Raw genomic sequence first — 27,283 nt, 5'->3', positions numbered from 1 at the left:
TCTAACCAACAATTTTCTCAAATCCTGAATGTCTCTTCACCCTTATTCAAAAGTATTATTTAAGATTTATTAAAAAAAGTAAATGCATGTTGCGTAGTTGTGTTTGGAGTTTACTGAAGCTCGGCTTCTTTGAGAAGAATCCAAGGAGGCTTGGGCAAAAAAGACAACGCATGCACAAAGCTTGTTGAGTAAAGTCCCAAAAGAATGCCTGCTGTGGTTATTAAACAAAATATTAATAACCGGTAAAACTGTAGTATGTCATATGTCCTCAGAGCTTTTTGGCAATATTAGAATAAAGCCCCAAATGTCTGTTAAGTACAACAATAGACTTTTTTAAACAATGTCTTGAATAAATCCAGTGAGTTTAAACTCATTGAATCGGGTTCGAAAACTAATATTCATCCATAATGTAGATCTTCATCTTACAATAGATAATACTTGAAAAATCTGATGTCATTGGGGAATCTGCTACCATCACCTTGTGGGGAGTAGTTAGTTTCCTGTAGCCTCTGGGTTTCAACAAACAACAATACATGAAGTACACAGACAAAATGTTTAATTCTCAGAATAATCATTGGAAGTGCTCCCTGTCCACATAACTCTTGGTGATCAAGGCCATATGACCCTAGATCTGCCATTATCTGTGCTATCATGATCAAAAACATGCTGTTCTTGTTTGCTTTATTGATTTGCTTGTGTGATAGTCTTAAAATCATCCCAAAGATTTTGCATTAACTGGAGTGTGCGTGTTATCTGTATGCTGATGGTTGTCCAAACAGGAAATGGTGTTAATTAAGTGGTCATGTTTGTGCACGTGATAGTTGGCCAGTTATCGGCCAGTTATCTCTATAATCTGGTTGTGTCGGGTTCCCACGACACACACGCACATGCACACTTTTCATGTCATCTGAGCAAACTCTTGATCTGTCAGGTGAATGACCGCATGTGTGTGATCGAGTATAGCCGGCTCGCGGGGTTCAAAGCGTCAGATCACTCTGCTTCGGGCGCTGCATGCTGCGAAACGAGATCTTTTCTGGTGAAGTTTGGGATAACGGTACAAACAGCTGAACACGAGGATGACGGCAGTGACGCTTGCTCTCTGCGTCCACGCTGCGCGAGCGGCCATGCGGAGTTCCACGCGCACGAGTGTTTCATGCTTTTGGCGACACGGACAAGTGCGCAGCCGCAGCAGTAACGCAGGTCTGCAACATTGTTTTTTATAACCCAAGAGACAAGATTGTTGTATAATGTTTATTTTTTATAAATAACAAAAAACAGCTCTGTTTTTAAACGGTCTTATTAAGAACTTTCCGTATTAAGAATGCAGTAGGCCTACTACGATAAATTTCAAAGTAACAACTCAAAGTATTTTTGTAAAAGTTGTGGTCGTAAATTATAGGTATGTTAATATAAAACAAACGTTTCCAAAAGAAGGTTTTCATTTTCCATAAGCCATTGTGAGTGTGTTTGCATTGATCTTAACCCTTCACCTGGCCTTTAGCTCTGTATTCATGTTTTTGAGCAAGGTCCATACAATTCTTAAAAACACAATTTTTACAAATCCTTTTCAGTTTTTCCCATTATGATTACGATTTATGTTATAAATCACTTGACCCTAACTCTTTAAGTGTACATTAGGAGGCAGATTTTAAAGTTATAGTTTACATCATTAACTCACCCTCATGACTTATCAAACCTTTATGAGTTTTCTTCTGGAACACAAAGATATTTAGAAGAATTTGATAACCAAACAACACTGGCCCCCATTGACCTCCATTGTATGGACACAAAACCACTGAGACATATCTTAAAATGTCTTCTTTTGTGTTCCACAGAAAAAAGGCATATACATGTTTTGAATGACAGAATTTTCATTGTTGGGTGATCTCTCTCTTTAAAGGTCCAGTGTATGACATTTTAGCAGCATCTAGCGGTGAGGTTGCGAATTGCAAGCAACGGCTCACTCCACCCCTCCCTTTTCCATTAGAAGCACGGGCTGACACAGGACTGACATTGTCCATCTATTTAAAAAAATATTAAATATTAACATTGTAAGACTCATGAGACACTGAGGTGTTTGGTAGGGCTATCCACTGTTTATTGTTGAATACACTTGACTGTACTCTCGAATGATTGGATCCCCCTTTTTTAAATGATTGATGTATGTGGCTTAAAATAGTGATGCTATATAATATAAATATAATTAATAATAACATATTGCATTTCTGTCAATAGATCCTACAAAAATATACACACAGCACCTTTAAACTAGTCACATGTAATTGAATTTTGCATTGTAATGACATTACCTGGGGATGAGTTGATCCAGTCATTGGTTAACTGGGTTATTATGTGCTGTGAAAAACAGTTTGTTGACGAGTTCTGAATCCTGTTGAGATTTAACAAATATATGTGGTTAAACCGGAGAGGTCAATAAAATGTGTTTACAGTCCCAACTGTGTCTAAATGCCCTCCTCTTCATAGTGTGGCATGATTGGTCCATCAGTTAACCAATTAAGAGTTTTTTTATTGAATGCGTCTTGGCAGAGTAAGAGGGTAAAATCAAGAGCACATGAACCTATTTTATGTAGAACAGTTTAAATTTGATCAAGGAGTGAGTGAAGAATCTCGTGCCGGTCACGTTTGCTGGATTTACTTTTTTCAGTTGAATGTCTGAGGATTGGTTTCTGTTTTGCTTCTGACTGGTGATACCAAAAATGACCTTCAAATGTTACTGCAGTTACAAAATAACCCCCCCAAAAATGGCCCCAGCACAATCCCTAAGTGATGTGCAAGCCTCGTAAAAGATGGATGGGGCTGTATTTATGTACAGTATATATATTTTTACACACATTTTTACTTTTTCACTTTTGTTAAACAAATAAGTCATTAACAATAAATAAATGTTCTGTCACCACCAATGACAAATAAAAAAAACTCAGAAACATGTTAAATGGGCTTAGCGTTGATATTACAGATGCTGCGATTCTTGTATAACATTTTTACATTTATGCATTTGGCAGAAACTTTTTCAGATTGATTTATTAGTGGATTATCACAGCCTTGTCGTGAAATTTCACATGAATGTCTGTCCTGCACTTTCAACTTACAAAAAGTTGAAAACAGCATTTTTTTATTTGCCTTTCACTTTTTGAGCAGCCCAGATAGCAATAAGCTTTCTAGAAATATGAGCATTCGTTTTGCTTCCATTGCTTCTGACAACACTAAAGCAATGTGTTTCTGATTAAAATGCTCTTAACCGTACAGAGATAGGCATATCTCTGCTGAGAAAGACTTGGTGTCTCATTTTTTTAGGGAAACTCACATGTGGATGCTTTCCTCTTGAACTGTACCGCTATAGATTTTCCTGGCATAAAGGAACGAACTTTGGTAGCCGTCAAGCCAGATGGTGTTCAGAGACGTCTGATTGGTGAGATCATCAAACGCTTTGAGCAGCGAGGATTCCGATTGGTGGGTTTAAAGATGCTGCAGGTGAGTGACAACAATTTATTTTCTGCTTATGTATTTGTCATGTTTGCAAGACTTATGGAGGATGCATAGCTTGCTTTTATTCATTTGTTTAGTTGTATGACACCACGCTATTGGTTTTCATGTGTATTAAAGATACAATGCTGTATGTTTTTGAATATTATTCAGGCTCCTGAGAAGTTGTTAGCCCAGCATTATGTGTTGCTGCAGAAGAAACCCTTCTACTCAAGCCTGCTTCACTACATGACCTCTGGCCCTGTAGTTGCAATGGTGAGGACCAATCAAAAGCTGAGCTTCAGTAAGGGTGGGACCGTGTTAAAGACACCCTTCACAGTATGCAAATCTTTCAGGAGTTTGTGCTCCTGAAAGTTAAGATAATGTTCAGATGTTTCTCTCACTCGCACATTAAAATGTATTAGGTGAAATATCAAACATAAAATAAGTATACGAGTCTGATCTACTCTATCTGCGCTATTCTAAACAAAGTCACAAATTACTAAAAGAAACATGAAATTGCTACATAATTCATCTGACCGTTTGCAGGTGTGGGAGGGGCATAATGTAGTGAGGTCATCTCGCATGCTAGTGGGGGACACGGATCCAGCTGGGGCCGCACCTGGAACTATTCGAGGAGACTTTAGTGTGCACATCAGCAGGTATGAGCCCATATAGTGTAAATACAGCACTGCCACGGGCTATTAGTGTACTGTTTAATGCATGCTACACAGTAGACGGTCTTTATCTTTTAGGGAGGTGGAAGTGTACTGTATGTGATCACCATTTTTTTTATTCAGTAAGTGGAATCCTGTTATTTATACATACAGAACATTTACATGCTGTGCACTGCACACTAAACATAGCCCACTGCAAACAGCCATTCAAAACAAAATGTGTTTTAACAATGCAGAGTAATAAAACCAGTGCCTTGCACATGAGATGCATAGACGAAACAACATTCATGATTTCAACTGTATGTCTAGGAATGTTGTCCATGCGTCTGATTCAGTGCAAGGAGCAGAGAAAGAGATTTCCTTGTGGTTCCAGAGCGCAGAGCTCATCGATTTGGAGGGATGTGATCACAGCAACATTTACCATCTATAAAAGTGTCTGCATCCAGAAAGAAAACGCAAGACTGTTTTTAATTGTACTGTAGCACAAGTGATGTCATTACAAGTGACTACAAGTAATGTAAATATGAGATTAAAAGGTTAATTTTATTGTAACACTTAAATAAAGTTTAAAATTTCTGAAAACCTTTTAGAATATTTTTTTAAATAAAGGCAAGTCTTTTTGAGATGTACAACTCTTAGTCAAAGTGACTAATTCATTGTTTTAAAATGTAATGTTACGATGGTAAGAATGGATTGCTGTGTGAATATATTTACATGCCCTCTGAAACATTATCCTGAGTGCTCTTTGGTGTTGATAAGCTAACATCAGATGAATTCTAAAGAAAATTGCTTGCCTGTCTGCACTCTTGGCAATAAAGCTCTTTTTGATTTTGATTCATTGTACCATTATAAGGCAAAAGCATAGGTTGACCACCAGGGAGTGCTAAATCAGCTTTAGCACATTTGCTTCAATAGTCTCTACCTGCTAACACACATGCTGCTGAATCAGACTGATTCGATTCAGCGTTTTTGTACAGACAACGAAAATGCATTAAGATCTAAATGCCTCTTTAACGGTTTAGCCTACTTTTCAAAAATACAATAAATCAATGTGTTGTGGAATTACACAAAAATACACATTTTAAGAGGCTGTCTTGACACAATCAGAATTTAGAAATGCCAGGAAACAAATATAAACTATTATAAAATGCTGTAAATCTGTGATTTTTAACCCTTGTATAGTGTTCATGCTTTTGTTACCCGGAGGTCTAGTGGGCGCACAGCAATATTTGGTTTTAAAACAAAATTTACATATGTTTACTTTATTCCAATTACAACACAGACAGCATGTTAATATTTGCAATTTACCTCTGTTTGTTTGTGAAGGTCATTTGTTTCCTGTAAAAAATGTACTTAAAAGAAAAACGTCTGATGAAACATGTTGAATAAATATAAATTCTAAGGTTGCCAACAGGCCCGAACACCACACAAGATTAATGGATGATACTGGACTGGATTAATGGGAAGAGACAGTTTTTTCTTTCGGACCTTCTGGCCCCTACTGCCAAAATAAATAAATCAAGACCGTCACAGTGACAGCTTTAGTTTCTCAATATACATATTTCAGAGACACATTCAGGGCATTTTGTCAGGGCCGCATTAAGACTGTAAGGTGCCCCTGGGCTTTACCTCTTGAGGGGCCCTTCGTCCACCAGAATTACAGCCTACATTCACACAATCTTAATCACCACATTTATTTTGAAGAAATAAATGCCATTAACAAAATATCTAAACCAATAAGTCATGTAAAATATACACAAATATCACTGCATTAACTATGCACGTAGTCCTATAATAATACAGCTCCACAGAATTCCCTTGTGTTTATGTATAAAAAATAAATGATCTGATTGTCTGATAATTTTTTTATAGTTTTAAAATACTAATTACCCATATTATTTTGTTGGAAACATGATTTTAAAAATATAAAGAAAATAATAAACATTTTAACAATTTAACTTAAGGTTCCATAATTAATTATTGGCACTACGTTTAAATAGCAGTAGGTTCTGTTACACTAAGTGAAAATAGCAGCATTTCTTGGCGATATTGGGGCGGGATTTAGCTAAGTCTGCTGCAGGAGAGAGAGTTGGAAGAGGAGCGGTGAGGGTCAAGTGCAAATAACACACACCTGACTTGCTGCGGTGAGTGGCTTCGGGAGCCCGGTGAAAAGCAGCCAAAAAGCAGAAAGCTGAGAGAGAGAGAAACTGGTGTGAGGACTCGTGCACGTATGCTGAACATTGTGAGAGAGCTACGACCAACTGTCTTTATTTTTATGAATGTTTGTGGAAGCGCAGGTTTTGTTTTGAACTTATAAAGTTCAAAATAAATAAATGCACAAGCCCCAGTAAAGCCGAACGTGTCTTCCTTCCTTTCTTTGATATGCTTTACACAAAATAAAATTAATTATTAGTTAGATGCTATTGACAGCTTACGTATATATAGTGGTAGCTACTGTTTGCACCTCAGTATTGTTGTGCATTACACATTATGCAATAATAACAGAGCGTAAATCATTTCATTTATTAAAATTATTAAAATAGTGGTAAACGTATTGAGATAATAAAAAGCCCTACAACTAGCCCTAACTTTATCCTAAATGTTATGATTAAACACATTATTAAATACTAAATATTAAATACATTCTTAAGTTTGTTGAAAACAATTGTCTTCATGATCTGATATGTGATGGAAAAAGGCAAAATACCAAATTTGGAATCGAACCCGGGTCTCCGGCATCAATAAATAGTTTCTACCAACAAGTTGGGCTATTTGCACTCAGTATAAATTAAATAGACGTGTGTGTGGTATTAAAACAGCACACAGTTCTATCAACATATATAACAAAGTAAAGAATATGTTGGAATTAGGATGCTCAGTATTATTTCCATGGTGCTTAAAAACCTTTTCAGTGTTTAGGAAAAATGTTGAACACACATTGAAATAACTTTTCCTAGTCAGTGTTTGCAGCTCTTTCTCTCTCTCTCTCTCTCTCTCTCTGTCACGCACGCACGCACGCACGCACGCACGCACGCACGCACGCACGCACGCACGCACGCACACACACACACACGCACACACACACACACACACACACACACACACACACACCAAGCAGGTGGCACAGAGCTTTTGTGTCTGAATAAAAGGAGGTCAAACGCAGTACCACAGCAGGAGAGCAGAGTATATTTGAGCTGGGAGAATCAGAATTACAGAACAGTCTTCAGGCAACTACAGGAAAATAAGTCCACTCAGAAGAACATTTAAATGTGTATTCATATGTACATTCAGTCCAATAAATACATAAATAATTAGAATAAATAAACAGTTAGTATAAGTGTTGTGATGCCCTAGTGTGAAACAATCCAATGGTACTTTAAGAGTATGTTGAATGCAATATCTCTAAGGCTACATTGATGCCTTTGGGCATAAGCTCCAAGTGTAAATTCCCAAATTAAAATTGAGCAATAGAAACATGACTAATCTATTGTAAGACTTCAATCATAGTGGTCAAGAACTAAACCCTAGACTCACATCTGAGAGGATCTCTCTATGCACTGCCTCCAGGTGTCTCAAAACAGACGTGCGTGTTTGTTTAGCACCGCGCCTTGTGAGAATTCAGTGCAAGTTTCCCTGTGTTCAGAAACCAATAATACTGTTGAACATCAAGCTGACAGCCCCGTCTGTGAGTACAGCGCAACAGACAAGCAGGCCTAAGGGAAGAGTTGCTAAAAGATCATTCTTACACCGATGACACTAGGTGAGAATTAATTGATGACATCACACTTCATCAGTGTACCTTTGGCTGTTAGGACGTATTTGGACGTTAAGAATGATCTCACGGAAAAGGGTGGAGAATAAATGTGCAGCTACCAATTCAATGTGTCGATTACAATCACTTTAGTGGTAGCACAGAGTCTATTTAGTCGTGTGGAAATCTGCTGAAAGGACCGAGTACAAAACTCTACAGATCGATTGCCTGAGGTCTGTCCAAGTGTCTTGGCAAGTACAGCTTGGTATTCGAGTGCACACTTTTAACGTGCGTCTCGTTCCCTGCCTCCTCTGTCCAACGATCTTAAAAGGATTGGAGTAATGCAGTGCAGATATGCTAAAGCATTACCTCAGCAACATCCAAATCCTTTAAATGACCCCCCCCTCCTCCTTCATAACTGCTGATTCACTATCAAACTGCATGCAGCGGCTTCCATTTCGTTTTCAGTCGTGTGATAAGCGGCCGGAACAGGGAAAACAGGATGAGATGGAGAACTGGGAGAGCTGGCACCAGGCCAGTGACTCGGTGACTGAATAATAAAATAACTGCTGTTTTCCATAGCATGTGCGGCTTTGCATTTAACTGGATCTACCCATGAGGAATATAGCTAAAAAAATGATAAATTAACAGATTCTACAAAAGTCTAAAATAAATAGATCTATGAAGTTCAACATAAATATTAAAACATATGTACAAACTGGCCGAGAAATCGCTGTTCCCTTTTCCGCAACTGCAAAACAGACAAACGAAGAGTGGCAGAGAGACTCAAGAGAGGAAATGAGAAGTGATGTATGCATTTCCATCCGTCACTTATTTTCAAACACTGTTTCATATCCACACCTGTTTTTTCTAAAGCTTGTATGATAATGGTAATCTACAAATGATGCGATAACCCTGCAATGCAGTGGATCGGGTTTCCTCGAACAAAGGCGATCTGCATGTTTGCTTGGTGTGCAGGTTTGCTTGCAGGATTCTTAAGGAGAGGAAGAGGGTAAATAACGGACGCACACATCTTCACAGTTCATTTGTCTGTTGACTCCTCTCTTTACCGAGACTTTAATCTAAGAACCTTGTGCCTACCACCTCCCTCTATCTACCCCTCTCCTCAGTGCGAGTCGGTCTCTCTAGGGCTGTATCCGTTGGCAGGGGGCAGGAATGAAGTTTTAGGCTCAGAGTCCGTGCTGCTGGGGGCCCTTCTGTGGCGCGAGGCTCCGGTGAAGAGACGGAAGGCGCCCCTGCAGATGAGGGAAAACCAGTAGACCTGTGGGGCCATGAGCAGAGCTGCGCCAGCGTTACACTGCCAGGGCACAGACAGCGGCACCATGTAGAAGGGGATGGAGGCATACCTGTACACATGCACGAACCAATTTCAGCTCGCAGATTTATATTGAATAAATTATAATGTGGGTAACTCCTGCGGGCAAGATGTGGTTTACACATTTGACTCAAAAGGAGAAGCTGCTATGGTATCATTTCAAGAAACTTAAGGCAGTATAGAAGGAAATACAGAAATACAAGAGACAGTAACAGACTGAAGGATTTAGTATGTTAGACGGTGATCATACCTGCCATAGGCGTAGTAGAGGTAGGGGAAGAGAAGAACTCTGCAGATGAAGAAAGTGACCAGCATAAGAGCTCCATTGACTTTATGAAGGAGAGTGTGTTGCTGCTTGTACTGAGCCAAATAAACAACAAAGAGAGAGCAAGAAATAGACAGAACAAGAGTGTTAAACAGGTAGAAAATGTTAATAGGCAGAGCAGTGCACCCGGGTGACCACCCTTGATCCCATTAGTAATTTAACATTGAAAGACAGCTGAACAAGAGAACGCAAAAGAGTTGTTAAAGTAAACCAACTGAGTGAGATATCCTTTTAAATCATTCAGATCTGAGATTCAGATTTCGCATAAACTAGCAAGAGAGAGAGAAGCTGCAAATCTGCTTACCAAAGTCAATGAAAGTTAAAAATGAAAGGAGGTTTTTGTAGTACCTGGATGAGTATTTTTCCCAGGCAAACAGATGGAGTGCTGAGTTCTGCCATGAACATCACACCCTGGAAATAATCCCCCTTACCCTGTCTCCAGAACTACAGGAAGAGGAAAGGTAAAGAAACAAAAGAAAAAGAAAAACTTGTATTAGAGGAGAGAAATCTTAGCAGGTCTCTAGTATAAGAGCAGACGTGCTGCAGATGTTTTCTGGTCTTATCAGTCCAAAGCACTCACTGCCATACAGCTATGTACATGTCAAGCTGCTTGTTGCAGTCTCCATGGCTACAGATGGAGAGTGATGGAGAGCATAATGACAGGGTGAAAGTACACAGGCTCGTTCGGGACAATTTTGACTCAGCCACACTTCACGCCACCCACGGAGCACGATCCCATCCAATCACTATTAAACAGTCATGAAGCCAAAAGCACTATAACACACAGCCAGTTCTGCTCTGACTGGCCTCTGTGGTCATTTTAAAACTACATGTGAACTACATGTGTTTGATTACGGGAAGATGGTACATTAGTGTGTCCACATCACATAGCCCTCATCCTACTCACCACGGAGACAGGGAAACAGACGGTAACCATGACGACGTGGTGCAAGACCATAAGGAACTCTCTGCGCAGGTAGCCGCCGATGGCTGACTTCATTGGTTTGGTCTCGCTATCGTCCACGGGATCTTTGACCTGAAGCTTGTACCAGTGGCACATGAACATGGCGTAGATGTCATAGACAAAGTATGGGACAGCGAAGAGGATGTAGCTGCTGGTGAGCCAATGCCTGGATAGAGGGAAACAAATGTGTGCATGAGGGAATCACAGTGAGAAACTTTGAAATAGGGCTGAAACGATTCCTCGAGTAACTCGAGTTATTCGAATACAAAAAATCATCGAGGCAATTTTTGTTGCCTCGAAGCCTCGTTTAATCCATTTAACTACAGTACACACGGAGCACTGCGTTTCCCCACGGACCGTTATTACTGACGCACAGCCCGCTAAACTCTATTCATGTTACAGGGCACTCAAGTCACAAGCATTCACCGTGAGACACACGCATTTTAGTCTGTTCACACGCGTTTCTCATGCTGATAAATAACTGATAGCTTATAGGGCTGTGACGGTTGCCGTAACAACCGCACCACCGCGATGGTAAAGTGCCATGACGGTGGTGAACTGCCACCGGCGGTAGTGCACGTCACTCTGACAAATATAGGTGTAATAAATATGAGAGTTGCGATAACGATTGCTAGTTGTAGCCTTTCAGTTGTGGATGGTTTTATTTAAAAGATTTTAAATTAACAGAAATTATTGGCATACGTGTCCGTTGGTGCGTTCGAGCGCAGGCCTGCACGGCAAAACCCAGGTTATTCTGCGGGTTTTGCAATGGATCTTGTTGTGAAATGAACAGATACGTAAAATCAAAACTGGCTATGACCCGCTTGCTTAGTGTCGGAGCGCGCACAGGTTTTGCCGCGGTTGCGGAGAGACATCTATTCATTTGCGCTCCTGTGCACATCTTCTGAACGCGCATTTAGTGCAGCTGTACACATTTTAATCTGGACAATGTCAACAAGTAAATTTCATATCAACGAGTCAGAAAAAGTAAAGTTTTTATGGCAATCTGAACAGGAAAGCCAATGTAGTTTTAAACAGTTTGTTTCAAATGGAATTGTTAAGGACTGTAAGGGTTAATACGCCACTGACTGAAGTTAATGCAACAAGAGCTTTTTTATTTAGTATTTAGCTTTCTTATATCATTTAAGTTTTCATTATTTACTGATGTTTATTTAAATGTTTTATGTGCTGTAGTCTGCCGTTTCACTGATGGATTTGCGCGTTAAACATTGACGGATGTTTCATCCTCATTTATTTCAGATATCATATTTCAATTATTTAACAATTTCAAGTATTTAAATAAGGTCTATATTTCTCTTCCACTCGTCATGTGGTTGCTACACGCAAATATAATAATATAAATATTATTTATATAAATAATATATATTTCTCAACCACCGCACCACCGCGGTCGATTTGTCTATTACCACTGCGGTGGTAAAAAAACTGCCACCGTCACAGCCCTATAAATAGCTTATTGAAATGGTGAACTGATATTTTCGTCTATTTTGCGAGTGAAACTTGTTTTCCGGCTGCATTGAGTCCATCAAACTAGATGCGGACTAGTGGACGCCGAATCCTGTTAAAACACATTTCATCTGTCTGGTCTGCGTGACTGAGTGAATGAACTGCACAGTTTAACGTGCTACACGCGTGATGCTCATGAATTTGTCTGCGTCTGCGCTGAATGAGGACATGAACTTCACCTCCAGAGTTGCGCTGAGAGTTTATTTCACAAACATGTTATTGTTTGAGTGAAGAAACAGACATAGGCCTACTAAAAAATAAGCATCTGACAACCTGCAAAAATAAAAGTCATAGGCTATTGTTTGAAATTATTATTTCCATTTTTATTCATGTTTCTTATTTATATATTTGTATTATATTGCATTTTGAATTTAAAATGGCAATGGAATGTACTAAATGGGTTTAGTTTTCACAGATATTAATGTATGCTATTTCAGCAATAAAAACTAATTGTTCTAAAAAGGAAACAAATTAGTTGTTTTACTCATTTTAAGAGACCTGTCTTATTTTCTCTTGAATATTTAGTATTGCTTTTTAATAAAGAAAAAGTACTTATTATCCGAATACCCGATTAATCGATGGAAAAATCTGTAGAATACTCGATTAGTAAAAGAATCGATAGCTGCAGCCCTACTTTGAAACTACTATGAGACACAAGTCATTCGGAATTGTGTTTTGTCTATACCGTCCTTTACATTTGACTCTTCTCCGTTCATTTACATCGCAGGAAAAAACTACATTTTAAAAACATATTCTGCTGAATGTCTTTTGTTTTTTAAAGAGGAGAAAGTCAACATGAGGGTGAGTAAATGATGACAGAATTTTTGGTCGACTTTAAAATTTGACTTGCAAATCAAACACCATGTTGTAGAAAAGGCAGCAACACATGTTCAAAGGTGTTCACAAGACCAAAGGTTTTTTGTCTCGAATCATACGACAAATATGTGTGTGATAAAAGGTCTAATGACTTTTAACTACCAAAGACTAGCAAATAGGCCTAACTATTGTCAGATATTTATTGCGCTCAGCTAGACAAACTATGCGCATGTGAAACAAATGCTTTCCACACATATGTTAACCACAAAGCCTGAGCAAATCACAGGGTATTTTACATGCAAATACATTTTATGAATATGCAAATCAGGCTGTGATGGTATTAAACAATATCCAGGAACAATAAGGATTTCTTTTAGATATGAAAATATCTAACTGAATTACTTTACAAATCCATTACCACACCCATAAACATTCCAAACTAAAATAAGTTGTATATTGTAAAAATTCACAACCTGACTTGACTGAGACCTATAACAACCGCCATCTTTTGAAGATGGTTTTACAGTTCATAGCATTCCCATTGCTCCCCAACTGCTGCATTTATAAGAAAGGTAATCGGGTTTACTTGGTTAAAATCATTTACAAAACACCACTGCTCAAACCTCTTTCAGCTGCCGCTCTTTATTAACTTGAGTGTCTTCGAGTGAGGAAAATTACATTCATTTGGAACCAACGGCTTTCGACAAACCGTCTGCATAAAACCACATAAGATGAGTTTCAGATGAGCTTTACAGACCAAGAGTGTCATTTTTTCAGTGTTGAAAGACGTTCTCCTATCCCAGCTAAATATCCAGAGACTTTAAATGACCCATTCACAGACTGAACAGTGCAGAACTCTTAAAAAATGGAGATAAAATCATTCAGACCTGCCTGACAAGGCAAGATTAACTCAACCAATGGTATGACTTTTGGGTGTGACATACTTACATACTGTATATTACCTATGAATTACAAACTTGAAACCGCTGACTAAAGCCATCAGAAAAAAAACTAGAAAGTCACTATCAAGTGTTTCATAGCATCTTGTCAGTCTCTCTCTTTCCCTTCGGCTTGGTGTGCCACAGTGGGTTTACAGAAAGAAACTAATTAGGTTGAGAGCCTAATTAGATTACACTGACTCAAGGTGTGCATTGGAGAAATAGCACATTCTTAGAACCACTCAGACTGAAGGGAATACTTTTCACTCCTACACATCTGGGAACAATTCCATAAAATCAGAGAATTCTCAGCTGTATACTTAAATACAACACACACATAAAACCCAAGATGCGAGGAAGATACCCGCACAAGGGAAAACAGACATTGTGTGCCGTGCTGAACATACTGAAACCCTACATTGACATCAACGTCTATTTTTGACATCCAACAATAAACCAAGCTTTATTTACTCAATCATAGTCATGAAATATTACTTACTGGTCCTCGATGATGTCTTTACATGAATAGGCGATGATATAGCCAGCAGAGGATGCCATAATGGCTTGAATGGAGGATACCAGTCTGAAAGAGAAAAAGAGACACTGAAGACTATAGAAAAACAAAAATAAACGACGGGAGGCATTAAAAATGTAGAGCAGTTGACAACAGTTAATGGGCTCATCAAGCTGAATATTGCAAAGAAGTTTGCCTTGCCTAGCAGAAAAGCTCATCAATACATGAAATGTTACAGTGCAGTGGAACCAAAACCATATCTTACGTTAACTGTTGAATTTTCAACTTGTCAAAATAAACCATTCAAAGTGCAGTTATTAAACAAACCATTCAATCCTGGCAAATTAGGTATCTTGTGCCTGACAGCCTCTCTAAATACACTCCGCTTTCTGTGGGTCTTTTTCTTTACCTGGATGAGACGATGACGGCATCCTTCTCGCCCCACTTGAGCCCCTGTTTTAGGATTCGCTTGGACAGGAGAAAAAGGCCTGGGAAAAATATGGAGCCAGCTGCAAGGATGCTCAGCATAATCCCGGGAAATGTTGCTCAACTTCACTATCTGTCTAAACAGGGATAATTAATACGCATGTTAGTGATGTCACAATAGGGACGTCGCATCAAGTTTAAGAAACAGACTAAATACATATAGGCACATGACTATTCAAATTCAGATTATTGTTATTGACATATTCCGCAGATATTTTCTGACCACAAGGACTCCATCCCTTCAGCGGTCTACATTATTGCTTTGTAAGGAATCCTTCAATTATTCAGGACGACTGGAGTTTGAATTACATGCCCAATCCATATTTACATCGAAGCAGAAACTGGGACGGGGTGAGTTTCTGTATTAAAATAGACACGGAAAGGATTAGCAAGCCTGAGATTTAGAAAGATTACTGCAGGGGGAGAGGGAGGGGAGAGAAAGAAAGAAAGAAAGAGGGTGGAGGCGGTCATTCTGTGGTACAGCAGATAAAAGTGAGGGTAACCTCGTAGGAGGGGTAAAGCTAATGTATTCCTGCTAGTGCTAAAAGGTTCATAAAAGGCTATCACAGATGAAACATTTCCCTAAACGCTACATTAAAATGTGACGAACAGACAGAAAAACAAAACTGTGACAGATACTAGAAGTAACATGACCGGACATGCACAGAGCCAGAGGACAGGTTTTCTAGTTGAAGGCTTCTATTTATATATCTCTTAGGGAAATTAACCGTGTTTCTTCGTTCTTTTTATAGCAAAGGTGTAATGGCTATGTTTTGGGCGAACGGTTAAGTTACAAACATCATGGTAAACTCAAGGTTAATTTTTCGTAAGGGCATGCAACATGCATCTTATTCAACTACGCAAAGCACGAATTTATCCAGGTGACAAACGACAGATTCTCTTATGAAAACACAACACACATGCTTCTTTATAATCTCTAAAACGTTGCGTCTGCGTCAAATAAAGACTCGAGTCGAATCTCGCTCGCAACAATGTAACCGTGTTATGAAACCCTTCGTCATCTCAGGTCACGCAGCGTGCGTCCGATTTTTCTCCGTTCGTGGAAACTTAACCCAGACAACGACGAAGCAAACGTGTTCAATAACCTAACCCCAACGTTTCATTCCGTTGCAAACATGTCACATCGCTACCTTTTGAGCTAGCAGGATAGCGGCATCCATCCTATTGTCTCCTCGCCAGCGGTCCAGCAGCGCACGAGCCGGAGGAAATCTCGACAGGACCTTTAGCTAACAGGTTGCGGGCGATAGGCCCGATCGCGTTTATTACACCAGCCAGTAATAAATCGCTGTTCTTCCCCACATGGTTTGTGGAAAAAACCCGAGCGCTAAAACGGGGAGCCGCCCCACGACCCCCAACACGAGCGAGAATATGGGTGATCTTGAACTATGCTATTATTTTACAGCTTTAAATAGCGCGGCTCTGTCGCTTTAAGACAATGATAAATTAGGCTGGGCAATCAATGGGATTTTACACAAAGCTGGGACAGGTGGGGCAAAGCATAGGGTTATTTCGGAGAGGGGGAGAAGCAAGCCAACAAATAAAGGCAGGCAATTACATTGGGGTTGAGCAGTCCTGGTGTGGGGCAGGACGATCCCGTCACAGTCTTGCAGAAATCGGATCACGCGGTCCGAGTGGCATCTGTGAGACGGTCCTCATGATGTTGTCGATTCACCCTAAGCGTTTGATCCCAAAGTTCTTCACAGTGTGGTATGAGGCCGCCTGTCAGGAACACGCATGTACGTTCATATAAACACAAAATTCACGATCCACGAGAGCTGGAGGACAGCGTGACAGTCTGTTTACCAAGTCTAAACTAGCAATGCGTTTGTCTCTTGAGTTGTCTGTTCTCATCCGCCCGTCTGTCTGCCCCGTGACCGCGTTTTGGCACAGTGCATCCCCACATGCATATAAGAGTCCACCTGGTCTTCCCAAAGCTCTTTACGAAAGCTGATTCGGCAGCTCGAAAGCTGCAGTGGTCAGATGTGACTACACTCAAACATTAGCCTTGCAAATCACTTATTTAAATACAAAAATCTAGGTGACCCGTGGCCGAGAGCGGATACCTGTACTGCCAGATGGATGGGGAGAGAAGCAGGTATCTAGGCAACCACTTTGGTCCCCGGTTCTGCATCTCTGACCACCTCAACAGGATTAGACAAAACAAGTGGGGACTAGAGAAAGCTGGCTCATATTTGACTACAAAACGCGTGCAAATTCTGAACCAAATTGCGAAAGTTATCTAAATAATGGCGTTATTCGAATTCGCCTGTATGCAAACTGTGGCCCCGTGCGTCCGGAGAAAGAATCACGCTAGCTTGTAGGCTAGTGCTGTGCTAACATGACTCAGAGCATCGCTGAAAGGACAAATACAGCCGTTTTGTCCGTGTCCTCCCACATAATTGTTTGTTAATAAATAGAGAGAGGCGAGTATGTGTTGATTAAACAGGGAAAACAATTAATTTAACTTACCGTGCATCACGCTCGATTGAATATCGCGTCTTTTTTCTGTCCAAAATGTGTTGACGAGATTAATTTTACTTTTAAATCTGCACCGCGACTCTTGGTTACTCAACGGTGATTGGGTGTTTGAGGCGGACGCGACAGATTTTCCCTTCACTGATTGGGTTAAGGTTTGACTGATAGTGAATTTGACCAATGGCGAGTGAAAACAAAGTGACCTGATAGCGTGAGCCCACATTAACTATTGATGGTCCGACCGTGTTTTGTAGTCGGCAGTACAAATACGATTAAGATTTTGCTCATCTACCGATTCTTTATACATTACACACAGATAGAGTTGGGAGATATGAATTTTTTTATACATTAGATGTGGCCATTCCTTGAGATGCTATTTACAATAAACACGATTCTGTAATATTAAATAAAATGAACAATGGTATGAGCCATGGTTAAAATATTTGGCAATTTTAAAATAGAGAATATAAAAAGATGCAGAGCCAAAGTTTCCAGTGTCTGTCTCTTTAATATCCATTTTTACCCTAATTCACTTTTCTTTTTTTTCTTAAAAACTTCAAGTATTTGTTGGGAACACAAAAGTCCAAAAACTTTTTTCTTCTAAAATGCAAAGACAAAGAAAAAAATCTAATAAAACAGTGAACAAATAATAACCATCTTAAAACAACTGTTCAATCATATTATCAAAGCCATAATAGTCATTAACACGAATATCAAGTTTTCAGCATCTTAAATCGTCTAACATCTATCTTACAACTAAATGAATTCACCATTTACTTAAAATGTTCACTTTCTGCTTGGCAGTCGGTAAGACTAAAACGACTACACCAACCCATCGATATTCCTTCCTCTGTGTCTACTCTGCTAGATTTTCTACCAACACAATAGCAAAAGTGGTCATAAAACAATGTCAACAAAATTAAAGACAAAACCTAAAATTGGTCGCAATACATGAAAACAAAAACCTAAAAGAACCAAATATGTTCCTATAATAAAATTAAATAGCAACAGCACATTTAAAGTTTCTAAAATAAAACTCCTAATGTACTGCAATTGCAAACCCAAGTACAGTCTTTACATACATGCGTTCAGAGACATTATTAATGAGAAATCAACCTACGCGTTTGTTGCCACCTAGTGGTAGGAGACAGGCATTTACAGTCCTGGGCATTTGAGAATATTGAGCCGTCTACAACATATTCACAAAGAGCACCAGCAACTGCCCATATAAAATTACTCTGCCTGGATATAAGTATTGTGTCTACAGTCTAGTCCATATTATATAATACGAAACCTGAGCTCTAGACATTACTTTTACAAATGAGTCAGGGAGGTTTTGGAGGTATTAAGACAAAACAAACAGCAGCATTTCCCCAACAACTATCTAAAACGCATCGATCAGCCACTGTCTTGCCAATCCCTCACTCTAAAAAGGAGAAACGTAGACTGATGCAGAACTTCAAAAAAGGGAAAAACCGATGTAGAGAGAGACTGTAGATCCGCAGAGTGGCTCGATACACTTGACGTCATTCAACTATTACAGTACATTTTTGATAAAATGATTGGGTTCAGTCTATACACACCAGCCCATTGAACCGGTTGGGCCTGTTGAGGTAATGAAACATTTCAAAAGTACAACACTGCACGTTCCCTAAACTCTCCACGCACAAAATATACGCACAGACCAGATGTCTCGCTCATGCCTCCAAGAAACAGACACCCCCGGTCTTCCTAACAAACACAGAACAAGCTGGACAAGACAATAAATTAAAGAGAAAAAATAAATAAGATCCAACCAGAAAACTTGGGTATCTTTTCTGTTCACCCAATCAGAGAACAGGATACTGGTGTCAATCTTGTTTGGGCCTAAGTGTGGGACGAGACCTTTGGAAAGATGGTTCAGGTGGAGAGTCTTTGTAAACGACACAAATTTCTGTTCCACAGATACGTGTAAAAATCATGTACACTGAAGAAGAGTAGAATATTCTTCCGGACACAATCACCCATATACAGCATTCTAATACATCTCTAAAACACATTTTCTCAAGAATCATTTGCGCAGGAGATGCAAAGTTCTCTACAAGAAATATGAAGAGGTTAGAAAGAAGCCGTCAGAATAAAACCAAGTAAAACTCCAAACTAAAAAACTATTTAAGTACAAATTTTGAGTGTTGCTGAACAGAATGCTGGGAATGTTCAAATTGAAACAAAAATCAGAAGACTTAGGAACTTTTGGTTACCCGAAGATTAAGAATAAAACCCGCAAAAGGAACACAGTGATAAAAGTCTATAAACATAGTTTGGAGATACACTGGCACACTTCATATGGCCATGAGGGCGATGCAATGGACTCGTGGACCACGTCATCTCATCTGTGATACGGCGCATTAAAATCATCATCAGCAAAGTCTCGTCAGTTGCATTATTCCAGATATCTGTATTGCACAACATCGATGTTGACGCATTTAGTCAAAATTCTACAAGCCATAAGATTTTTTTTGTTGTGAATTTTTTTTTCCCGTAATCCTCTACCCCAATGTCAGTATAAAAATGTTCCCAGCAGCATCAGAAGCATAATTAATCAGTCCTGTGAAAATGGAATTGGAAAAAAGTTTTCTGTTTTTTGGAGAAATCCCCGTGTTCAAGAGCGCTGAAGATTCATTTAAAATCATGTCATCCCTCGAAAACCATCTTCAACCATCTCCAATACAAGCCTGCTCCACATTTCCTAGAATCCCATTTTATCTACCTCATCTCTCTTCTTTCCTTGATACTTTAGAGGAATGCCAGGCCGTAGATCTGATAAGGAAAAAAGAAAAAGTTTAATGAGACAGTTTGCTTAAAAATGTTTATGTTTGGTAAACGCCAAGACACATCAAAAAGGGCCTTGATATACTCAATCAGATCACAATTAGCCATTTTGAGATCACAAATCAATGTATCAAACGCAAATAAAATTAGCAGCTTCCAAACGGGCCAAATTATAGCAAATGACCAAAATCTTCTGTAAAATGCTAGTTTTATGTAAATGTGTGGTTTGGGTTCTTGTACTGACCTAATGAAGGTTTTGAAGGCAGCACTCTGGGGATTGATGCACAAAGGCACTCGTTTGCCTTGCTGGTGCTCTGTTATAAAACGATGGATGAGCTCTGAGACCAAAAGAGAAAGCAGGTCATTAAAACGTCCTTGACAAAAGAAAGAACATTTATCATGTTGCAGAAAGACGAGAGAGATGAAAAGCCAGTCACCTTTGCCCTGCCAGACAGAGTGCATGCTCTGCTCATAGTTGTGGCTAAAAGGGCGATCGGCAGGCGGCTCAAAGTCCCGGGTGTACACCCTACCGCTGGGCACCGAATAACAGCACTTACACATGCAGGTGTGGTACCTTAGACGACCTTCATCTAGGTACGGGTGAGACAGAGCGTCACTGCCTGAGATCCGCTTGGCCTGTAGATAGAGACAGACTGATTCATTGCTGGAGTGATAGCCCAAAATATTTAAAAACCAACCCCATACACAGAATTCTATTATGATGTCATACATACCGGATCAAACACAAGCATGCGACACAGAAGATGAACAGCTTCGTGTGTGGCCCCATCAGACAGCATGTACAGAACAGACAGTGATGGCTGAGGGAGACAGAACACAACTTAAATTTACAATACTGTCAATGAAAAGCAGCATCCCTGTGTGAACTACAGCTGAATAATAGTTTTGGCAGATCAGTCATTTTAAATCCTTGTAAGACAACCTGATTTGCCAAGTATTCAAAAGATATATTAATGAATGTGCAGCTTTTCATAACTCATGGTTTCATAAATACTAAAGGTTTTTTAAAAATAATTGTATGGATAAGACTGACAAAAAGTAACTTCTCGCCAATGAAATCTATAGAAATACAAATGACTTTTCATTATTTAATAGAAGGAAGGGTACAGAACTGGTTTGTGAGGTCCTCTTAAAATATGCGCTCGGGCTCCTTCACACGCAGATGACATGGCGGAGAGAGGAGGAGTTCCGAGTAGATCAGTGATCAGGTCCAACTGAGAGAGAGAGAGGGGACAGACAAGACACATAATGCAATATACAAAACAAACAAAAAAATTTGGGGGTGTGATTCCTCTTTACTATATGTCAGTACCTGTTGTATGGGGCTCTGAGCCTGGAAAAGAATGCGACGACCCAACAACTCCGCAAAGATGCAGCCTACAGACCAAACGTCTATAGATGATGTGTAATGCTGGCATCCCATCAGGACCTCCGGAGCGCGGTAATACTGCGTCACCACCTCCTGGGTCATGTGACGAGAAGGGTCTGGCTCCTCAACTCGTGCCAGACCGAAGTCACAAATCTAAATAAAAAAGGAGGGTAACATTTCTCACCTTCTCATTGGACCTTTATACCATTATTATTTGGGCGCATGTGGTACCTTAAGCAGACAGTTACTGTTGACCAGCAGGTTCCCTGGTTTGATGTCTCTGTGCAGAATGCCTGCTGAATGCAGGTACTTCAGTCCTGAGGAACAGAGAGACTCCGATTAGAGAAACAATTCTTTACTGTGGCACAAAACTGGTGCATTGTTCATTTGAAATATTTTGACATTCACATTTCGTGCTCTGCAAACTACATAGTGTTGAATGACTGTATTGAAATAATTTTATGGATACAATTAGTATCATCTTCGCATTCCCTTTAATGTACACAAACATGGTCTCGATTACAAAACTGGTTTGCACAAAATGCACACATACAACTAACCCCGATCTGTCCAGATACTCTAGATAGAAGGCCAATGGTTTCAACTAAAACCAGAAAACTTTTTATGCGTTTTGGCTGCTCGTTTACACAACAAGTGACAACAAACTGTGCAGAACTGTGAAAACGCTGATGTCATGCTCATGCATATCACGTGTTCAGTCTAGGCCTGTGCGAGTACCCCCAAAACAACAATGGCATGTTACAGCATAGCATTTACTCGTTTTCGTGGATCCGTGTGAACACACAACGCAATGACAATGTTGTCATGTGCATGTGTTACTTTTTTTAAAAAACTAACTTTTCTTCTACTCCATTGTTATCATGTAAAGAGTGATGCAGATGTGAACTCACCCCTGAGTATCTGGTAGAGGAACACTTTGATGTGATCTATGGTGAGAGGCTGTGGGGAAACGATGACTTTATGCAGGTCACTCTGCATGAGCTCAGTGATAACGTATCTACAACAGCTCCAGTCAAGCAGATAACAGATCATCGACACATCTACAAACTCAATATAAACCTCTACATTTAGAATAAACATTCTACAAAAATTAAGGGAAGGTGGTGTAACAAGTTCATTCTTCTTACGTGTTTTGCATTTTCTAGAATTTTTAGGAGTGCATAACATGGGCAGTCCCTCTAAGAGATTGCTATGCAAATACATGTATTTACAGCATAGCAACATCTACACTGGGTTTACGGTCATAGTGTAGTCCTGGAAACAATACAAGTACTTAATCATCTCATTACTGAGGCATTAGGATTCTCCTTGTGAGCATTTTCTCAAGAGAGAAATAAAACAGAAGGATACATCTCTTCAAAGCAGTCGATTTGTGGAGGCTGGAGAATGTCAAGGGCAGACAGCACCTGTCAAAGCAAATTTCCATTATTAAATCAAAACATGCCATCAAAAACACACCCGCTCATTCATTTGGAACCTACAAAAACACCGTTACACACTGCCACACATGCTTTTACTCCATTCTAAAACGTACGTTGTCATGTTTGAAGAAACACAGCATCCGGAGTTCCCTGAACACACGCTTGCAGGAGACCAGGTTCTGGAAGACATTTGGCATTTTCTTCAAAGCCACCTTGCGTCCATCTCGAGGGTCCGTCACAGACCTACAAAAGCCATACAAAATAGAGATAACCTATTACAATGTCCTCTTCCTTCAATGATCAGTTTTGTGGTTCGTCAAGAAAGCCTGATGGAACGTACATAGAAAAAACATTGCGGGACGACTTATGGATTGACGTTTACGAGCATAGCAACAATTACATTGAGCATTTGCACACAGCAACCAAAAATTTAGAATACATCATATGTACTTACCAGACCACGCCAAATGCACCGTAACCGATAGGTCGATCAGGCTCCATTTCTGCTGGACTTGGAACTTCACTTGCTGGGTTACTGTGAGGTTGCAGGATGGCCGCCCCTCCACCTGCGCTGCCTCCAAGAGATGCCGGGTGCCTGGGAGTCCCAGCTGGTGCGTTGGGTCCGGTCGGATTTGGCGTTGCGCTGAGCCCCGTTGAGGTAGTGCCGGCCGTGGTGCTGACGCAAAAATATTTATGGCCTAAATCTGATCCAGGGAACAAATTACCACATACTGTTGGCCGAGTGGACCCATGGAAAGCCATCCTGGATCAAAACAAGGATCAGTGGTTTTTAGGTAAAGCAATTGGTTACATGGGTACATCAAACGTATTCAACTCAAGTTGTAAAATTTGAATGTATAAGCTACAGGTCATGTGCTTGTGTCATAACTCCCCCAAAAAAGATCAAATTGATGATGCTTTTTTCCAAAGAATACAAAAAGAGAAGATATGAGGAAGATATATTTCTTTTATAATATGGCACCTTTAGACTGCACATGAACATAACATAATCCGCCGGTTTAAATACTGAAACATTTCAGACCTCTGAGGTGTTTTTCCTGGAGCCTGACAAGCATGCACATCTTCCAAAAAATATTTCTGCGTAACACAATACAAGTTTGGAAAGACATTAGAGAAAGCAAATGACAGAAACGATATTTTTGGGGAACTGTTGCTTTAAATAGCAAGCAATCAATTAAAATAAAACCTGTACAAACAAATCCACAATAAATAAGGTAACATACAAACATGTACAACAAGTTATGCAATACAACCAATTCCATCAGCCAGTGCCTGATTACAGAAGTCTATTTGCAGCCACATTGCCACAGTTTAACTCCCTCAGTAACCAGTGTTGGGTAAGTTATAGGGCTGTCACGATTCTGAAATTTGACTGACGATTAATTGTCTTATAAATCATCGCGATTATGACGATTAATTGTCTGTTTTAGGGCTTTGACATTTAATTCTCATATATTTTTGATTCAGCGATTGAAACGACCATATTGTTCTGAATACAAGACTGTTTTTATCTTGGAAATACATCGGAAAACATTGGGTCATCATATATTTAAGGTTTAGGCTTTTACCTGTCAATAATACAACCGCCAAATACTTGTAAGTTAAGTAAATTGATCAGGTGTGAATTGAAGCCACCATTAAAATGCTATCAGTCATAGAAAAGCTTCTAGTCTGTTTTTTTTTCTCACTTGCAAGACTACAATTAAATTTTACCTGTGTGTTAATGAAATTTTGGTAGACTGGTTTTCACACTGAGATTCGCTTAAATAATATTAAATTGTACTGCAGGTAATTTGTATATGTTTTAGTTTTTTTTAGTGATTGTGTTGTGGTGGTACATTTTACAAGTATTACCATGCTTTAATAACAATATATACACTAAAATATGCAATATGCAGATGCACTACAGCTCCCCCTAGTAGTGTTGTCAAAAGTACCGGTACTTCCGGTCCAAGTCGGTACCTAAAAATAAAAAAGTTGTCGGTACCTCATTTTCATAAGACCCGGTACCACCGACGTACCGGGTCAACCGGGTACTGATGCTCTGTCTGACAGGTTGTCAGTCGGAATCTTTTCATAGACGCAACAAGACGTGATGAGCGGATAAGCGCGGCTCCGATCCACAAGAGATGCGCGCAGAAATACGCGCAGAAGTTGTGAAAGGAGGAAACATCCGGATTTAAGTTAACAAGTTCAAGCGGTAAGTTTCAAATTCTGTTCGCGTTTGCATTATGAATGTTGTATCATATGTTAAATTAAAGGTTACGTTAAAATAAACGTCTCTGTTTGCGTGTTAATTTGTTAGCGCCAATGCTAATCCAGTCAAGTGTCTTTAGTAACCATTTAATGCTTTTATAACTGTAATGGGGTCAAATAAATGGGAGGACAGGATGGGGTTTACAGTACCTATTTTATATAGGCCTATCTGCAATCTATGTGCTAGAAAACTAGCATACTAACTGTATGACTAACAATGTGTATGTCTTGGATAGATAACTCTATTAGGTTTAAAAAGCCACATTTAAACTAAAGAAAAATACTGTATATCTGTTGCATTTATTATTTTAATGTACAGTTACCTTAATGTAAGTAATCTTGTGTAAATGCAGTATAAAAACTGATGTTTGATTTAATATTGCATTATGCATGTTTGTTCAGTCAGTTGACTTACTGAAGTTTATTCTATTTGTCTTCTACAGCAGCAGACTGAGGAGGATGTTCATCAGCATGAAAGACCCCAGTGAGCACACAACCGTTTCAGCAACAATTAACTTGTATACTTCATGTATACAAAATGGCATTGCTTTCTATACATTTATATTAATAATGATCTTTATTAATACAATTGTGTTTCAATTAGCATGTACTGGTGTTTTGCTTTGGTACCGAAATTGGTACCGAGAACCGTGGAATTTTACTGGTATTGGTACCGACTACTGAAATTTTGGTACCGTGACAACACTACCCCCTAGTGTCTTCTATAGAGATGTGCAATAATTGCGATGATCTGAAACCATTGCGATGAGGTCAAACAATCGCGATGAGACGATTATTTAATAATCGTGACAGCCCTAGTAAGTTACTCTAAAAAGTAATTAATTACTAGTTACTAATTACATATTTAATAGTGTAATTAGATTGCTGTACAAATGACTCTCTCCAAAAAGTATTTAATTACTTATTACTAATTACTTTCTTTATCCAACATCAACCTTAATTTGAATTGATTCAAGGATAGACATGAAAGGGCTCTTTTAATTCATTACATAACTGCATAGATTATTCTTATTGACCAAAGTATACAAATGTGAGAAGGATACATTAAAGCATACATTTTAAAGTTAGAATATATTACGCAGTATTTAGTTCAATTACATAAGAAGTAACTACAATAAAATTACAGAAAAAGAGTAATCCCTTACTTTACTTTTTCACGGGAAAAGTAATTACATTACCGTATCTAATTACTTAGCAACTACTAGTTACACGTGACCCAACACTGTCAGTAACAAACCCAAACCGAGTGTGTCAAAGGTCTAACGTTATGTACTTTAATCATGTGTTCAGTCTGTGCTGAAGTGTGTCAACACCTTTGTCTACAACGTCTGGACACCCTTCAAAAAGCTGAGGCATTATTGCAACATGTCTGGAGACGGACCAACAGCATTAAACAGCACTTTTAGTTCCTTATCTTTGTTCGCAGTGACCTCTTTCCTCTAACGTTATATATCCAAGCTAACAAGACACCCTGCAATGAGACGTTGCAACATTATTATTTAAGCTACGATACACAAACTCACTTTCTTTCATTTTTTCTCAGTTTGATACAATTTGAAGTCCTGTTGTAGCTAACGCGACCTCACCAGCTGTTACCCCTGGCTAAGCCATCTGCTCCATGACCTAAATATGGTGTTTATGTTCACAAATGATCTTATTTAGACCAAGCATCGGACATCAAGTATATATACTCTTTTCTAATGCATAATGAGGAAGAAAAGCCGAGCCGTAGTCAGTGTTAAATCGCGTTAATGTGTGTTTATTCGCTACAGATGTTTGTAAAGTTAGCTTTAGCACAGCGGCTAACCTCTCGGAGCTGATGGCAGAAGCGACGGAGCTCAAATCTGCATCGCGGATACTGGCGGTCCGCAGCGTTTTCTCTGCATTTTCACCCGCTTTAAATCTGCCGATGCCAAATCCGGACCGTCTTCGGACGTGTTCCTCTGTCAGATCTGGAAATCAGCTGTTGGAAATAGCGGTAGTGAAGGAGAAGAAGGAGGAGGAGTTGAGAGGGGGATGGAGATGAGGT

General features: G+C 39.4%; 3 protein-coding genes across 7 annotated transcripts; 1 reads left to right on the top strand and 2 right to left on the bottom strand.

The window, feature by feature from the left end:
* Positions 1-913: 913 nt before the first annotated feature.
* nme4 (NME/NM23 nucleoside diphosphate kinase 4) lies at positions 914-7,226 on the top strand. Of its 2 annotated transcripts, XM_057346859.1 has the most exons (6): positions 914-1,200; positions 3,362-3,492; positions 3,658-3,759; positions 4,033-4,145; positions 4,239-4,282; positions 4,470-4,573. In XM_057346859.1, exons 1-5 carry the CDS (start codon positions 1,077-1,079, stop codon positions 4,261-4,263), a joined length of 495 nt encoding a protein of 164 aa, XP_057202842.1. In that variant the 5' UTR covers positions 914-1,076; the 3' UTR covers positions 4,264-4,282; positions 4,470-4,573. The 2 variants fall into 2 exon arrangements, with proteins under 2 accessions (XP_057202842.1, XP_057202841.1); XM_057346858.1 differs by lacking the exon at positions 4,239-4,282 and having other exon boundaries at positions 4,470-7,226.
* A 100-nt stretch (positions 7,227-7,326) lies between these two features.
* tlcd3ba (TLC domain containing 3Ba) lies at positions 7,327-17,431 on the bottom strand. Of its 4 annotated transcripts, none has more exons than XM_057346843.1 (8): positions 17,308-17,431; positions 16,394-16,557; positions 14,741-14,894; positions 14,317-14,400; positions 10,480-10,702; positions 9,921-10,016; positions 9,498-9,607; positions 7,327-9,278 (listed from the first exon to the last, which is right to left on the bottom strand). In XM_057346843.1, the coding sequence occupies exons 3-8, from the start codon at positions 14,857-14,859 to the stop codon at positions 9,038-9,040; spliced, it is 873 nt and encodes a 290-aa protein (XP_057202826.1). In that variant the 5' UTR covers positions 14,860-14,894; positions 16,394-16,557; positions 17,308-17,431; the 3' UTR covers positions 7,327-9,037. The 4 variants fall into 4 exon arrangements, with proteins under 4 accessions (XP_057202826.1, XP_057202828.1, XP_057202829.1 ...); XM_057346845.1 differs by having other exon boundaries at positions 14,741-14,890; XM_057346846.1 differs by lacking the exon at positions 16,394-16,557 and having other exon boundaries at positions 17,308-17,418.
* A 343-nt stretch (positions 17,432-17,774) lies between these two features.
* nlk1 (nemo-like kinase, type 1) lies at positions 17,775-27,278 on the bottom strand. The gene is made up of 12 exons (XM_057346802.1): positions 27,062-27,278; positions 23,411-23,719; positions 23,070-23,199; positions 22,886-22,941; positions 22,426-22,532; positions 21,746-21,831; positions 21,458-21,667; positions 21,258-21,359; positions 20,859-20,945; positions 20,562-20,760; positions 20,369-20,462; positions 17,775-20,112 (listed from the first exon to the last, which is right to left on the bottom strand). Exons 2-12 carry the CDS (start codon positions 23,716-23,718, stop codon positions 20,064-20,066), a joined length of 1,428 nt encoding a protein of 475 aa, XP_057202785.1. The 5' UTR covers position 23,719; positions 27,062-27,278; the 3' UTR covers positions 17,775-20,063.
* Between the last annotated feature and the right edge of the window lie 5 nt (positions 27,279-27,283).

This window comes from Triplophysa rosa, linkage group LG11 (assembly GCF_024868665.1).
Source record: "Triplophysa rosa linkage group LG11, Trosa_1v2, whole genome shotgun sequence".
Lineage (NCBI taxonomy): Eukaryota > Metazoa > Chordata > Actinopteri > Cypriniformes > Nemacheilidae > Triplophysa > Triplophysa rosa.
This window is presented reverse-complemented; position numbering and strand designations above follow the sequence as displayed.

Coding starts and splice junctions, on each gene's coding strand:
- nme4 (XM_057346858.1), top strand. CDS start 1,077: ATGACGGCAGTGACGCTTGCTCTCTGCGTCCACGCTGCGCGAGCGGCC. Junction 3,760..4,032: donor CTGGCCCTGTAGTTGCAATG/GTGAGGACCAAT, acceptor GACCGTTTGCAG/GTGTGGGAGGGGCATAATGT. Junction 4,146..4,469: donor TTTAGTGTGCACATCAGCAG/GTATGAGCCCAT, acceptor CTGTATGTCTAG/GAATGTTGTCCATGCGTCTG.
- tlcd3ba (XM_057346843.1), bottom strand. CDS start 14,859: ATGCTGAGCATCCTTGCAGCTGGCTCCATATTTTTCCCAGGCCTTTTT. Junction 9,608..9,920: donor TGGGAAAAATACTCATCCAG/GTACTACAAAAA, acceptor TATTTGGCTCAG/TACAAGCAGCAACACACTCT. Junction 9,279..9,497: donor CTCTACTACGCCTATGGCAG/GTATGATCACCG, acceptor GCATGTGTACAG/GTATGCCTCCATCCCCTTCT.
- nlk1 (XM_057346802.1), bottom strand. CDS start 23,718: ATGGCTTTCCATGGGTCCACTCGGCCAACAGTATGTGGTAATTTGTTC. Junction 22,942..23,069: donor GTTTCTTCAAACATGACAAC/GTACGTTTTAGA, acceptor TTGCTTTGACAG/GTGCTGTCTGCCCTTGACAT. Junction 21,832..22,425: donor CCTCTACCAGATACTCAGGG/GTGAGTTCACAT, acceptor TCTGTTCCTCAG/GACTGAAGTACCTGCATTCA.